Genomic DNA, 14707 nt, shown 5'->3' with positions numbered 1-14707 from the left:
AAAGGCATAAAGCTGCTGTGATTGGTTAATGTGAAGGAGTGGTAGCATAAGTTAATTTTTTATTAATTTTAATGAATCACAGAAAAGAAAATGGTCACTCATACACCCTGCCAGCCCGGTAGAGTATCGGGCACCCAAAATTTTAATTAAATATGAAACGAAGTATTTTCAAATTTAATGCTATTATTGCAATAGGAAGTGCATAAGAAAGGATGTTTAATGGAAAGGCGCATCGGAAAAAATTATCTCCAAATAAGGCATCAGTGATAGAACAGTCAGCACAATTATGCTTTTCCCGCACCTAATTTTAACTCATTGGTGCGCATCCAGTAGCTCATTTGGCTCATAACATCACTGTGACTCTTCTTTGCTTACTTACAATTGGAATTGTAATTAAAACACGTAAAGAAGTCTAAGTTCGGGTGAAGCCCAACATTAAATACCCGGCGCACGTATTAGATATAGTTTTTTCTCACCTTTCCGAAAACTACCCTTACATGGTAAGAAGGGATGGTTTTACTACTATTTCAAAGATCATCGATAGTATGCTTAAATTTCGAAATATCGAAGTTTTCGTAATTCTGCAAACTACCGTTATATGGGAGGTAAGCGTGGTTAAAATACATATTTTGTTTTTTTTTTTTATGGTAAAGCTATTGTAGCACACAAGGGCAGTGTATGTATTAGTACCAGAAAAATTTTAGAAATCAGTTGATTTTTTCAATAAAAGATATTTGACCAGCAAAAAAAGCTTTTATCCTAACATAGGACTCCTTTAGTGCACCAATTGTTTTCTTTTTTTTAATTTCCCTCAAGGTTTCCAAAATCTCCAAATATGTACGTATGTATGTAGCAGCAAATAGTCTAAGACAGCTTACCCAAGTTATGGATTGCCACAAAAAAAATATTTTTCCAAAAATAAGCAATAAGACGCAGCTTGCTCAAAAATTTATAGCAATCAAAAGTGATTGGTATAGTTTAAGAGGAAAAAAAAAATGTACGCATAAAGATTTCTTTGACTTTCCTCTGCATATTGGCACATTTTTTCGCCTGAAGGCAGCACAGTTTTAAATTTCCAAAGCTCATCACTTCTAGGCATCTGCCCTGGGTCTCACCAAATGTTAGTCGGCTAAGACGGATCTACATACAAATNTCTTTCATCCTCAGTTTCTCTTTCATCCTTTGAATGAGTTTATTAGCGAAGAAATAAAAAGGTAGAGAAAATACCTTTCAAATGACACCTCCTAAGTCTAAATCAGAAGAGTTTGGGTTCAGTTATTCAAGTTTTTGTTATACCAATCTTAAAAAAAAAGTTAAAAAACAGCATCAAAAATCTCATCATTACGATTCCGTTTAAAATTTTTTTTAATTATTTTTAAATATTTTTCTGCAAATTTTCTAAGCTTAAGCCGTTTTGTCATTTGAGGGGATTTTTTCAAAAAAATCTTTAAGAAACTATTTTTATTCATAAAAAACTCCATTTTTGGAGGTATTTTCAAATCGGTCCAGCTCACTTAAATCTTAATATTTTTCTGAAATATTTTGGTGGACGTCTTAAAATATAATAGATTTTATAATTCCAATGGAAAAATAGTAGCGATTTTTTTTTGTATGGGGAGGGATGCAGTCTAATGTACATATGTATGTATGTAGGTGTTCGATTTTCATTCCACCCTAGCAGAAATAGTCTGAGACAGCTTACCCAAGTTATGGATTGCCACAAAAAAATTACTCTTTTTCCAAACATAAGCAATAAGACGCAGCTTGCTCAAAAATGTATAGCAATCAAAGGTGATTGGTATAGTTTAAGAGGAAAAAAAAATGTACGCATAAAGATTTCTTTGACTTTCATCTGAATATTGGCACATTTTTTCGCCTGAAGGCAGCACAGTTTTAAATTTCCAAAGCCCATCACTTCTAGGCATCTACCCTGGGTCTCACCAAATGTTAGTCGGCTAAGACGGATCTACATACAAATTTGCATGCAGGGACCGCAAATAAAGTTTTTAAAAGATCAAAAAATTTTATCCAGTTCATAAACTACCAAAAAATTGTCAAACTTACCGGCAAAATTCATTGCTAAAATTCGGCTAAAATTTTTGTTTATTTAGCTTTAAAGACTTTTTGAAAAATTAACAAGTAATTTTTAGGCAAAAAACACAACCGACTTTAACTCGCATATAAAAATTTAGGAGTACCGTTCATTTCTTCATGATTCAGATAGATATCCCAATCGGTTGAGGTCGTCCAAAGTTATGCGGTAACATATGTACATAAAAAAAAAAATTTCTCCTTTTTTGAAGTCGGTTAAAAATCAAAAACGGCGGTGCTTTCGGCTCCGAAACGCTTCTGAATAGCGTGCCATATGAACACTTTCATACCGTTCTAGCAATTTGAGAGCTTCGCTTCGCTCGGCTCGGCGCCGCTTTTTGTGTGTACGTACCATAAGGTGTGCGCCAGAAAAAAATTTACCGCAGTTTTTTACTTCCTATTTATTGCGTCAACGTTCTTCGTAGCTTTCCGATCTAGGGCTTTCTGAACAAATGACTCACTGCAACCACATTTTTAACGGCTTTTCTCTGCGAAATATTTGGTTTTTTTTTCAAATGGATGTAAAATTCTAATGCCGAATTTCCACTAGGCGTTGAAATGACAAAAAATTTGAGGAATTTAAAAAATGCCATGTGGAGATGAATTTAATGACTAATTTTTTTACGTAATGACACGAATATTTTTTAATGCCCTACTTTGCCATAAAAATTGTTCTCATTTAATGCCTTGTGGAAATCCAGTATAACTAAACTTCGTCTTTTCTCTCACTTAATACCACTATCCAGGGATGGGCGTTTTTGAATGAATTTTTATTCAAATAAAAAATAAATTTGAGTCAATTCAAAATACTTACGAGTATGTGTAGTAAATGTATTGAAGACAGAATAATTAACCTAATAAGAAACATCAAATTTTCCCACGAAAAAATTGTATACATTGTGCTTGTCCTACTTATCAAACTAATGACGCATACAATGCATTTTGTCGCCACAAGTGTGTCCAAAATATACTATTTAAATACAAATCGTTAAGTTAGAAAATATGTAACTGTGTTTATTTTAATTTGATATAACTAAAAAATCAATAGCTCACTTTGCCTATTAGAAATATTAAAATAAATATACAGTGACGGTCAAAAAAGGATGAATGGTGTTTCGTTTTTAATATCTACAATGTTTTTCCAGCAAAATTTTTTTTTGATATTTTTTTATAAAAATATGATTAAAGCTTTAACAAAGACTATATAAGTAACACTTTTAAACTTTATACAGAATTTAGAAAAATTACACAATTTTGTATCTAAGTTTCGAGCCTTTTAACCAGAACTTTAGGAATTTTTTCGGGTATGCAGTTAAAAGGCTTAAAAAATCTTGGTAAAATAAGTGCAAGTATTGAGCGACTAAAAAATCGCATTGGTTTTTAATAATTCTTTACATGACTGAGATTTTTAGGCGCTTAAAGCTTGCACTTTTTTTTTACCTGTTAACTGCATAACCAAAAAAATTATAAAAATTCTGTTTAAAAAGCTCGAAATTTAGATTAAAAATTTGTGGAATTTTTCTAAATTCTGCATGAAGTGTGAAAGCGTGATTTGTATGATTTTTGCTAAAGCATGAACCATATAATAGAAAAAAAAAATCGAAAAAAAAATGTTAGATAGCTTGAAAAACATTGTAAATATTAAAAACAATACATCATTCAGCCACTATTGCCCGCCACTGTATACATACGCATATTTGTAAAGTATTTTCATTCGGTGTCGTTAACTCGGCAGTAAATATGTTTGACACACTTTTTTTCGAGCAAGTGAGGAACAGTTTTTTTGTTAAGCAGTAGTCCGAAAATCACCAAAAACGTTACAAAAGGCTGGTATCCTATCATTGTAAATAAATGAATATTTAGATATGACAGGAGCTAATGTTTAGTGGTGCGTGAATTGTTTCGCCATTAGGATAAAATCTAATTAAATATTGATGTGCTCTACTTTTTTTTAGTCGATCCATATGGAACTATTTCACACGTAATTATTTTTAATAGTTACCAACAACCGAAAATTTACGTGTCACAAAAGGAAAGAAATTGGAGCAGCACGAACTGCTCATACCATCTAACGATTTATTAAAAAAGTGAGAAGATAGTAGGGATGGTGGGGAGTGGGGAGTGGGGCATTTTTTCTCAAAAAATATCAGAGTAAAATCCAAAAATATATATCATGTATTTTTTTTAGTATCAATTAAAAAATTAACAAAATGTATATTGACAGCCGTATTCTAACAAAGCTTGCCGCTTCGAATATCGAATTTACCCATCCCTAGAAGATAGATTGTAAGATACGGCACTTTATAAAAACCAAATTTCTTCATTGTCGAACTTCTTCAAAACACTGATTTTTAATAAACACTAAAACTAGTCAATGATATAGCAGTTGTTTTTTAATTCCTTTTGGTTCTTAGTGAGTTATCTTGCGACTTGCCTTTCTATATTAATGTAACGATATGTAAGCACTTACTTTCAACTCTTAATTTGTTTTAACGTAACTTTAAGGGCCGTATTTTTTTCGCACATTACTACATGCATATGTACATACATACATATGTATAAGAACATAAACAACTATTTTTTATTGTTCCACTTTTTCTTGTACTAAAATCACGGACGTAGTGTTCCTTACATAACTCACAACAACTCGCTCACATTTATTGTAATTCGACCTGTCTTGCTCTTAGTTACATTACTGCATGCTCGCCTGAATTTATGTATGTAAATATGTACATCTAGTACATACATACCATGCATGCATACCTAATACATACATATATGTATCTAGTAAGTAAATATAATTAAGGTTTATGCCCCTCTGTTTGTCTTTGTTGCCTTTAAAAGCATTAACACCAGTTGCTGTGATAAGTTTCGGTTAAATCGGACATTAGCTAACATTAAATCAGTCAGTTAATGGGACAGTGAAATTGATTGGTGTGTATGGCCATACATACATACATACATACATACATACATACATACATATGTGGCAGTGTTTGTTCTTTATTTGACACACATACAAAGATTAACACACTGCTGATAGGTTATTTGAGGTTTAGAGAATAAAATCGATGAGGTTATTTTAGTTACGACACGAGCGAAAGATTATAAATAATTAAGTTTGAGTCAGACTTTTTTCGAATAAATAAATAATGCATTTTTCCCCGATACACAGCCATATTTGATACTCATTTTGTGCCCATAATTTAAGAACTTAGTATATTCACATGAGTTCAGGTTTACAGAGGTTTTTGAGGTCGCTGAATTCGAATCTGGCATCAAAATAACTAAAAACAAAATGGCTGATCCAATATGGCGCCTAAAAATTAAAAGAAATGTGTTGAATATTTTCTTTCGCCTATGTGGTAAAAATGATTGCCGAGGAGTTCGTGGAGGAGAGGAATGCGCTACTTGCTGTGAAGAAACGAGCTAGATCGGAGTGATGGGCTATGATTTTAAGGGAAGGCCATCGATGTCATTGTCGGATGCTAATATACTTAAATCAATAATAAGCATTTGACATTATTGGCAGGGAGCTTCCAAATGTAAAAATTAATTCAGAAGCATTGAGTGTCCCCGCTTTGTGGGACCCGATTTTTTGTGTCGAAAAGTTACTACGATTGCGGATCACTCACACATTATTATCAGAGCAAGTATACACCTCCGCGGACCGAGCGAATTATTATTTCGCCGTCATACATTTGAATACCAGTGGAAAAAAGAAGGCCTCAAAGTCGTCTAAGTAGCGTGGAGTGGCAAGCAGTGTCGAAAGCCTACTCCAACGCTACTAGAACGGTTCTCTCACAGGTGCGGCTACAAGTAAACCCCCCGAGTTATCGGAGTGTTTTTGGTGTTAACTGCTTCGCTGGAGTTAGGCGGTGCGTAAAGTACCGGAGTAGCAAGGTCTCAAGTGTCTTTCCAACTGGGAAGAGGAGCTTTATCGGTCGCTTAGACTCCCCTTTGTTGTCAGGTGGTCATTGACCATCTTTATGATCCGCTGAAAGCTGAGTACTTACAAAAATTTCCATCCTCTTTCAAATGAGTTTGCAGGCAATAAAAAAAAAATCGAATCTACCTAACTTTTTCTTTATTGAAAACCAGAAATATTCATTATTTTAAGAAACATTTATCTTACGCTCTTCCCCTATTAATTACCACTCCTTTTTACAAATATTTTCTGTACGAATTTAAAATCTAACCATCTTCTTTTTTCTCTCCACTGCAGAGCTATGAAACTTCTGGCATATTTCTGGGTGAATCCACCGACGGCTTCACCACCTTGGCAACACTTCACCACGAGCCGCCACCATCGTACGATGCCGTGGTTGCCATGCAAGAGCAACAACTATTACAACAACAACTTTATCAGCAACGATGCCAACTCTTACAGCAGCAGCAAACGCATTTACAACATAACTCCCCACCACCAGGCTATCGTTCCACGCTCGCCGTCAACGAAATGCCTACCCCAACAACCAGCAACTTGGCCATGGACACGCTGCACAACGACAGCAGCGGCAACCTTAGCGGCAGCTGCAATATCAGCATCAGCGGCAACAGCATCGGTGGCAATAGTTGCAGTAATTTCTTTGCTTGCGGCAAGCCAACAACTGCGCCGACGAATAGCAGATACAGCAGCAACAACGCAACATTTTTAAATATGAAAAAGGCGCTGAATGCACAGTCATGCTGCTCGCTGCAGCGCGCCGAGGTGGAGAATATGTGGAATGCAGCCACAGCTGCCGTAGCCGCACGTGCCTCACACGCTGCCACATCATCGCCGTGCGGTGCCGCCAGCCTGTCCGGCAGCAATGCAGCCGGCGGGAGCAGCAGCAACAGCGGTGGCAGTAACGGCCCGAACCGAAACCACATATCACCTAGTATGTTGCTGGCACGCAAATCGCTGCCACTGCCACTCACGTTGCCCGCGAAATTTACAACGAAAGCATGCGGACGACGTTACTTGCCACACCACAGCACTTACTATCGCCGCGGTTGCCCACTTTGTGGCAAGTTTCGTTACGACGCAGATGAGGCGCTCACGCTGTCGGTAGAAAGTGGGCTGGACGTGCCCACGACATCTACAACTTTACGAGCGGAACGGGTTGCCACAGAGATCGCAGTAGCCGCAGAGGACGCTATTGGTGTGGCAATCAGCAGCAGTGAGCTGAGGTTGGCGAACAGATGTCAGCAGCTAACTGCGATGGACTGCGATAGGACAAAGGGTACCGGTGTGGGACGCCAAGGGGCAGCGGCCGAACAAGTAATGGTTGAGGCAACAGACGAATTGGAAAAGTGTGCGTGCACGGTTGACATTTTGGAGTCGTCTTCAACTGTAATAATTGACAGTGATGCCAACGGCAATCACAACAGCAGCGAGGTAACAGCAAGCGCTAATAACAACGCAGTGAACGCAGTGTCAAAGGAAATGATGATCGATCAGAATGCAAATGGGCAGACAATTACGGAAGAGGACTCTACTGATGTTATTGCTGCCAGCAGACCAAAGGATGCATCAATTAATGTGTTTGTAACATCCTACAGCCATACGATGGAGGCTGTTGCCTCAAATATGCCCGAAGACACTACTTTGGACGCAATTAATGCCAATAGTGGTATAATACGTGTCGACATGAGCAAAATCATCGATCAGACAGGCTTACCCACCTATGAAGCAGCCGCAAAGTTGGAGTCAAGTGGATATGTGTAAAAGTCGGCTGAGCTTTTCGTTTCAAAGCCAAATGTGCTTTATTAGTTTTAGCTGGAAATTTAGTAGTCACTAAAAGTGCATAATATTTACTATTTATCACACACTGTACCAAAAATATGTACTATGTAAATGAAATAAAGCAAAAAAATGTGAGCAAACAAATAGCAGATAGAATTTTTTCCACACGAATATTAAATTTTAAAAGCTCGCCAACGCGAAGGCTATAAATTAGGTGTTATATGTAACACAAGGAAAACTTCTGTTAGAAAATCTTGTGTAACCCTCAGCTCCCCTTATTAACGCTGATAGCCCTTTGTTAGAAGAATTTTTAATAATAAGAATTTAAATATTTTAGTCTCAGTCTGGCCAACGCCGGACAATTAAACATAATGTGCTCCGACATCTCACCTTCAAGACGGCATTACAAGGACAGACTATGAGCCTTCCCCGGCCAGTTCACCGGCGACCTCGTTTCCTGATTCCCAGCACAGTAATCAAATTTCTATCGTTGAAGACTATCCAAATCACTTATTGAGGAGCTTGGAGGTAATCATCTAATTGTTTAAACAATATTATAGAGTGAGATACATACATCCTAAAAGAGACTCTAGGACCGCGGTTGAACTAGTTCGCATTGATACTATAACCGAGAGTAAAGCCAGACTTTAAAGTTTAGTATAGTTGTTAAATGATAGTTTTTTCGAAATATTTGGCCGCCAGACTACAAAGGCATAAGCTGAAATCGGACGGACTATCATACGGTATAGCCATTTTACTAATTTAAGGCTTCAGACCCCAATTTACCACAGAACGAGCACGAGTTCGAATCGAAGTCGTTTCGACGTTAGTCTAGCGAATAAGTCTCGGTGAACTCGAAACGACGGTGAATCGTGGCTCGTGTCAGCTGATACGACCTGTCATATGCTGGGTGGTTTTGCGCACCTCCAACAACCGGATAACTGTGGCCGCTATTGTTTGCGGTTGTTTAGTTAAATATTTATGCATGCAAATGTACTTACAAACATACATATGTATTTACCTCTACACATCGATTTTGTTCGCTGACCACGAAAGAATAAAAGCCAATCAATAAGAAAAAAACGCCCCACTATCAGCCGAGTTTAGAAAAGCACAACCAATAATTGCCGATGCGTTTGACAGACATACATATTGACAAGCGCAAATATGAACGTATAAAAACAAAGCTTTATTCTGTTAAGTGTAGCGTATTGAGGATTAGCGTCGCGCAGCAACAACCACAGCTGTCAACCAAAGATACAGAATAAACAGTTGGGAATATGTGAGTAAATGTGGCACGTGTACGTTCTTTGTCGGTTTACGCGGCAGCTGCGGCACACACTCCACCACAGCAGGTGGCACCGGCTGGAACTGCATATGTAAGGGTACATTAGTATGTAAATATTTATTTATATAAATACAGTGAAAACTCTTATAACCGGACACTCCGGGCTACACAGTTTTTTATTTTCCATATTTTTTTTTTTTGTGCATTTCTGGGAGATCCGCGTCCGCATGCGAGGTGATGAAACCAAAAAACTCACTAAAAAACTTAGTGTCCTCGTCCGGTCAGTGGAGTGTCCGTTTAATGAAGGGCGCATTGTTCTAAAAACGCAAAGTGAAATTTGATTTTAGGACTTCTCTCCGATTAGGGAAGGTGTTTGCGAGTAGAGGTTTACTACGTACAGCCAGCGACAAAAGATAGCACATCAACATTTTTTACCAGTTTTGACTAATTTACTTTTGCCTTTTTTAAGGTTCAAAAACCCTATAAGTTCAAGTTTCAAACTTTGTACAAAAATTCTAAAAATTGCACACACTTTTCATCCTAATTCCAAGTATTTTAATTAGAATTTCTAAATTAATTTTTGGTATGCAGTTTTATAGCTTATTAAAATCTATTACAATGAGGTGACAGTTTGAAGTTGCTAAACAGTCCAATTGATTTTTTTTAATTTTTTCTGATGGTTTTATGCACTTTTTTCCATATAAAAAACTACTTTGTATGGAAGAAAATACTTGAAAATCAACGCGATTCTTTAGCAATTAAAACTAGCACTAGTACTAGAATTTAATAAGCAATAACTCTGCATACCAAAAATTATTCTTGAAATTAAAATTAAAACGCTTGGAATTGGGATGAAAAGATTGTGGAATTTTTTCTAATTTTTTTTTACAAAGTCAGAGATTTGCATTTATATGGCATTTGTTAGATAAAGAACTACATGCATATTCTTTTATTTAAAAATAATCCACATTAAAGAAACAAAAGATAAATAGTCAAACCTGTTCAAAATGTTGACGTGCTACCGTTTTGTCGCGGGCTGTATGTATGTATTTAGTATGTGTGAAGCGTAGTAAGTTGGCCAAGGCGTATGAAGCAGAGCATTGCGTTCTTTTCAAATTATCCAACGCCAATCTGGAGAGTGTGCATGCATACAGTCATGTGAAAAATAATAGCCGCACGATATTTTGACCTGTTTTGGCTTTTTTCTTTTGTTTGTTTAATGTTTATTATACAAATACAGCTCATTGTCTAACAAAAAGCATATATGTATGTACAAATTTCTAACTTTTGTAGAAAAATTGGAAAAATTCAAAAAAAAATACAGTAACAACAAACTTTTACTTGAAACTTGCACATTCTTAAGCTAGAATTTAATACGCAGAATTTAATACGCTATAAAAGACATCAGCGCCACCAGCGGTTTCATTTTTGCAAATCTATGTCCTACTACGTTCCAATTAAATATGTAAAATGTGAAGCAAATCAGAGCATAAATACGGGTTTTCAAAATACCTCGACCCTGGCGCCTCCTAATGAGACCATTTTTGGCAATAATGTATATATTATAAAAAGCAGCATATCGGCCTATAAATAAGTTAGATATAGGACTTTTATTTTTTTTTACGCGGTAGACTTTTCGCCTGAATCGCCCATATATGGTTTTTGTTAAAAATGAGTTGCATTTTTATTAAAAAAAATACTACGAAATAAAGGCTTGTAAAATAGCCGCCAAAGCTGGTCTAAATGTCGTGTCGCTGTTATTTTTCACATGACTATACATACCTGCATACTACATACGTACATACATGCATGCGTGCTGGTGGACTTTCAGTGTAGCAGAGACCACAAATCTAATTCGCTTCATTTGCATGTCAACACCCACACACACACACAAACACACATACAAGAATATGCATGTTTCTGCGCTCTCGTGTGGTTTAATGGCAGAAAATCAGAAAAATATGAATAAATAAATTTCTTTTATACATATATACATATGTATATATTTACACGTTTACGTAGGTACAGACATAAAACCAAGTGCATGAGGGTCAAGCGACTTTGCCGTGCGCCATCGTGACAGGTTGTCCAGTGCCTAATGAATCTACTACGTCTTTTGCAAAGAAAATATGCAAATAGAAAAAAAATCCGAATAAGTGTGCCAAGTGCAGGCAGGGAATCCAGCCTAGCAGCCGAGTGCCCTCAGCAGTCAGCGCTTAGCTTAGCGGGAGGTGTTGGCTACAGACAATTAAATCGACGTCGCAGCGACGACGCCAACACAGCAGGTATTGTACTATATATAACCTTGAAATGTAGGCCGTGTGCGCATGATTGCATGCCTTTCTGTACGCTTAGGTATGTATGTATGTAGATATGGCGTTGAGAAAGTTACAGCTGCAACTGCAGCCAGCGGTTACAGCGCATGCATATTTGTAGCATGCATACATGCAGTTTTAGTTATCCTTTCAAGGATAATAAGGTACTATGCATAATGTAGAATACAATATGGGCAACATAGTAGCATTAAGGTAACATTAAATGGTTTTCTTTCTTTGTTTTGTGTGCAAAAGTAGCTGTTGTAGAAGGATGAAGTGAGCAACGGATACAGTCTACCCAAACAATGCCAAGTGGCTGTGCTAAATAACCTGAATTACATTTGTGCGCAATATTTCGCTGCACCGACGACACTGCCAATCACTCATACCACACGTACAACCCACTGAGCGGTTGGGAGAAGAAAAGGGATTCAGGAGTATTGTGGCGTGGCAGACGCGATGCATACAATATTTTGCCACAGTCGGTATTATGCGGATTAATGAAATATGTACGATGGGTCATTTCACTTAAATAATTAACGCGTACATGTGTACATTAAGGTAGATCAGCCTCCTTACGAAAAAAATTACGTAAATTGATTAAAATAGCAACGTAATTGATTAAAACTGGTGGTAAAGATTTTTGCTGTTAGGCGTGACTGATAGCTGGCGTAAAAGCGAATATATATGTGACAAAGGGTGATAGCTTAAAAGTGGTACCCCTGCTTTTACTGAATATGGCGAATCCAGAGAGAAAAACCAAATGATACCTGGAATGAATGGACGCAAAGTCAAACAGCGGAGGCGCTGGCCGAAATCAATTTTTATGCCAGTGCAACGAACGAAAGGAACTTTGAGCCAAACGCAAGCCGCAAGACAATCTAACCAGCTTAGACTATGTACTGCCATTATAACCAGACATCCACAGACGAAGAAGAACTCCTATTCTCATCTCAACTATTTAAGGAGGCTAGCGCCGGTGAACAGAAAAATGATCGCATATTTACTCTCCAGAGTCGCCAGTGAATAGGATGCCAAAAGGTTAGCTCTGCTACCATTGGCAAAAGTCACCGCCAGGAACTGGTGTCACTTCGCTCAAAAAACCAAGGATATTTTCGCTGAAAATCGTACAGTCGCCAAGGAACTATCCTAAAACCATGTGGAGCCTTGGGCAGCTGCGGGTTATTCTCGACAAAATACAAGGAGCGACGACGCAGGGCTATGTGAAGCCCAGTGGTTAGTGGTTGCACTTTTGGATACTGTTTGTATCCAATGGAATGAGTGTGAACTATCCAAATCTCAAAGACAACGGTTGGACGGAGAAAAGTCTAACGACCTTCTGAAAATCAACAGTTCGTCAACGATGTCCTTGCATTTCTTCTCCACGCACACAACCGTAATTGCCAACAAGGCACAGAGCCGGAACAAGGTCCTCAAGTCGCTGGCCTGTAGAAATAGTCATTGAAACGTTGCTTGAAAACAAACAAGGCAATTGTCCCGCCGGTTCCGAACCATACTGCGACTTGCATAACATCAATGGGATGACTCCCAATTTAATGTTCAGATGCAGATCTTCCTCTCAGGAGGAACCTACGGATGCGATCCAGACACAATTTACACAACCACTGGACGTGACAGCGTACCGACAAGCCATAAACGACATTCACAGAGAGTTCGTCATCACCTTCAACTGCAGCGAGGAACCCGACATAACCAACATATGTCCGCCTTGTGAAGGTTTCCACTCGACTACAACAAAAGGAATAATTTTACGACTTTCTGTGTCGATGTCCCGGCCAGTAGTCGAAGCGACTCACAATTCTTCACCAATATGGCAGTGATTGCGAAGATGGAACCTAAAGTTAACCTCAATTTCATTTGAACTAAATGTGGTTTAGTTGGTTTATGCATTTGTGAGAGAACCCCAATCGACAACTATGTCACCGAGTGAGAGTGCGGAACTCACCATGCACGCCGTTCTAACCCAGCATACAATGGGACTTTCTTTGAAGACGGATGGATAAGATTTGTTCTCAGTATAAGCAAATAAAATAAATGTTACAAACAAATATTTGACGGTTCCATTTTTACTAAGCATTTGACCGGCCCCCTACTCCGATTTGTTTTGAACATCTTGGGTTGGTTGTTTTTGGGGAGTCTTTCGGGGTGACAGTCCTTGGCCAAATATAAATCTGGGTCGTTCCGGTTACGTAGACCCGACTGTCGTGGGGACGTTTGTCTTAGACATTGGTTTTACGCCACCTCCGAGCGGCAGATGAGTTTTATAAGAAGCTTTTTAATGGCAGAAATTCACTCGAAGGCTAACCATTGCCTGTCGAAGGGCGACCACTGTTGGCTTGGAACAGAACTGGATATGTATCACACTGAGGATGAAACAGACTTTTGAATCTGAGTCGGTTATAATAGCAGGTACATATTCCTGCATTTTATGGCAAAGTCCTAGTTGTAATGATATTTGATTGATTGATTCCCAAGTTCGTCGAACAGCCGGTATTTACATCCGACCAGACGCAAATTAAAAAATCCTTTAGACTAGTATAAAAACCAAAACAATAGTACGAATAGCCAGGTGCGGTGTCACGAAATTTACGCCAACATCAGATAAAAACCAGCGCGTTAATAGGCTGCTTACGTATTAGAGCACTGCTATTCAAGTACTGTTGATTTCACTTCCTTTACTTTTTAGTGATTTTCTTTTATTTAATCTGTACTTATTTTAATCCATTTTATATACAATTTTCACAAAATAGCCAAAAAACCATTTTCCTCCTACCTTCGCGATATTAGCATTTTTCTCACGGCGCTTGTAGACTGATTTGCGTAAAATTTGAGACAGCCAAAAAAACACACACACACACACACAAAACCAACACAACGCGGACTAGTTAGAGCAAATGTACCGACGTCATATACTACCAAGCCAACAACAATAAGTAGCAAAACAAAACGTCGATATATTTAAGCGCTCAGTAATCAACTGCCAATATACTGGCACATCTACGTGCAACTGTCATTGTTGGGAAATATTCAAATCGTCGCGACGACGAAGCCAACGAGAACCACACTACCAATTGGATTCGCACGTTAATTACAACTGAAACAACGGCAAACTGATGCGGCGCTAATGCCACAGACGATAATTGTGCCACCAGTGGCAGCGGCAACACCTCACACCTCACCACAATGGTGCAAAGTGAATGGGCACAGCTGACGCAGTTGGCGTTGCAGCAGCCGCTTGGGGTCTCAGCGATAGTCAACGGCCGG

The 14707-nt window shown here is 38.1% G+C and overlaps 1 protein-coding gene across 1 annotated transcript in view; it reads left to right on the top strand.

Moving 5' to 3' along the window:
• The window catches only part of s-cup (spermiogenesis-related protein stanley-cup), a 15324-nt gene extending 7275 nt beyond the window's left edge, over positions 1 to 8049 (top strand). Inside the window, exon 3 of the mRNA XM_017611222.1 lies at positions 6317 to 8049. Coding sequence (XP_017466711.1) covers positions 6317 to 7801 — 1485 coding nt within the window. The 3' untranslated portion in view covers positions 7802 to 8049. The remainder of the gene's footprint in view (positions 1 to 6316) is intronic.
• Positions 8050 to 14707: the final 6658 nt, after the last annotated feature.

Source organism: Rhagoletis zephyria, unplaced genomic scaffold, assembly GCF_001687245.7.
Source record: "Rhagoletis zephyria isolate East Lansing unplaced genomic scaffold, Rhagoletis_zephyria_1.1 Rzeph_scaffold_00381, whole genome shotgun sequence".
In the NCBI taxonomy this organism is placed as follows: domain Eukaryota; kingdom Metazoa; phylum Arthropoda; class Insecta; order Diptera; family Tephritidae; genus Rhagoletis; species Rhagoletis zephyria.
Note: the sequence above shows the minus strand (reverse complement) of the source record. Positions and strands in the feature narration are given on the sequence as shown.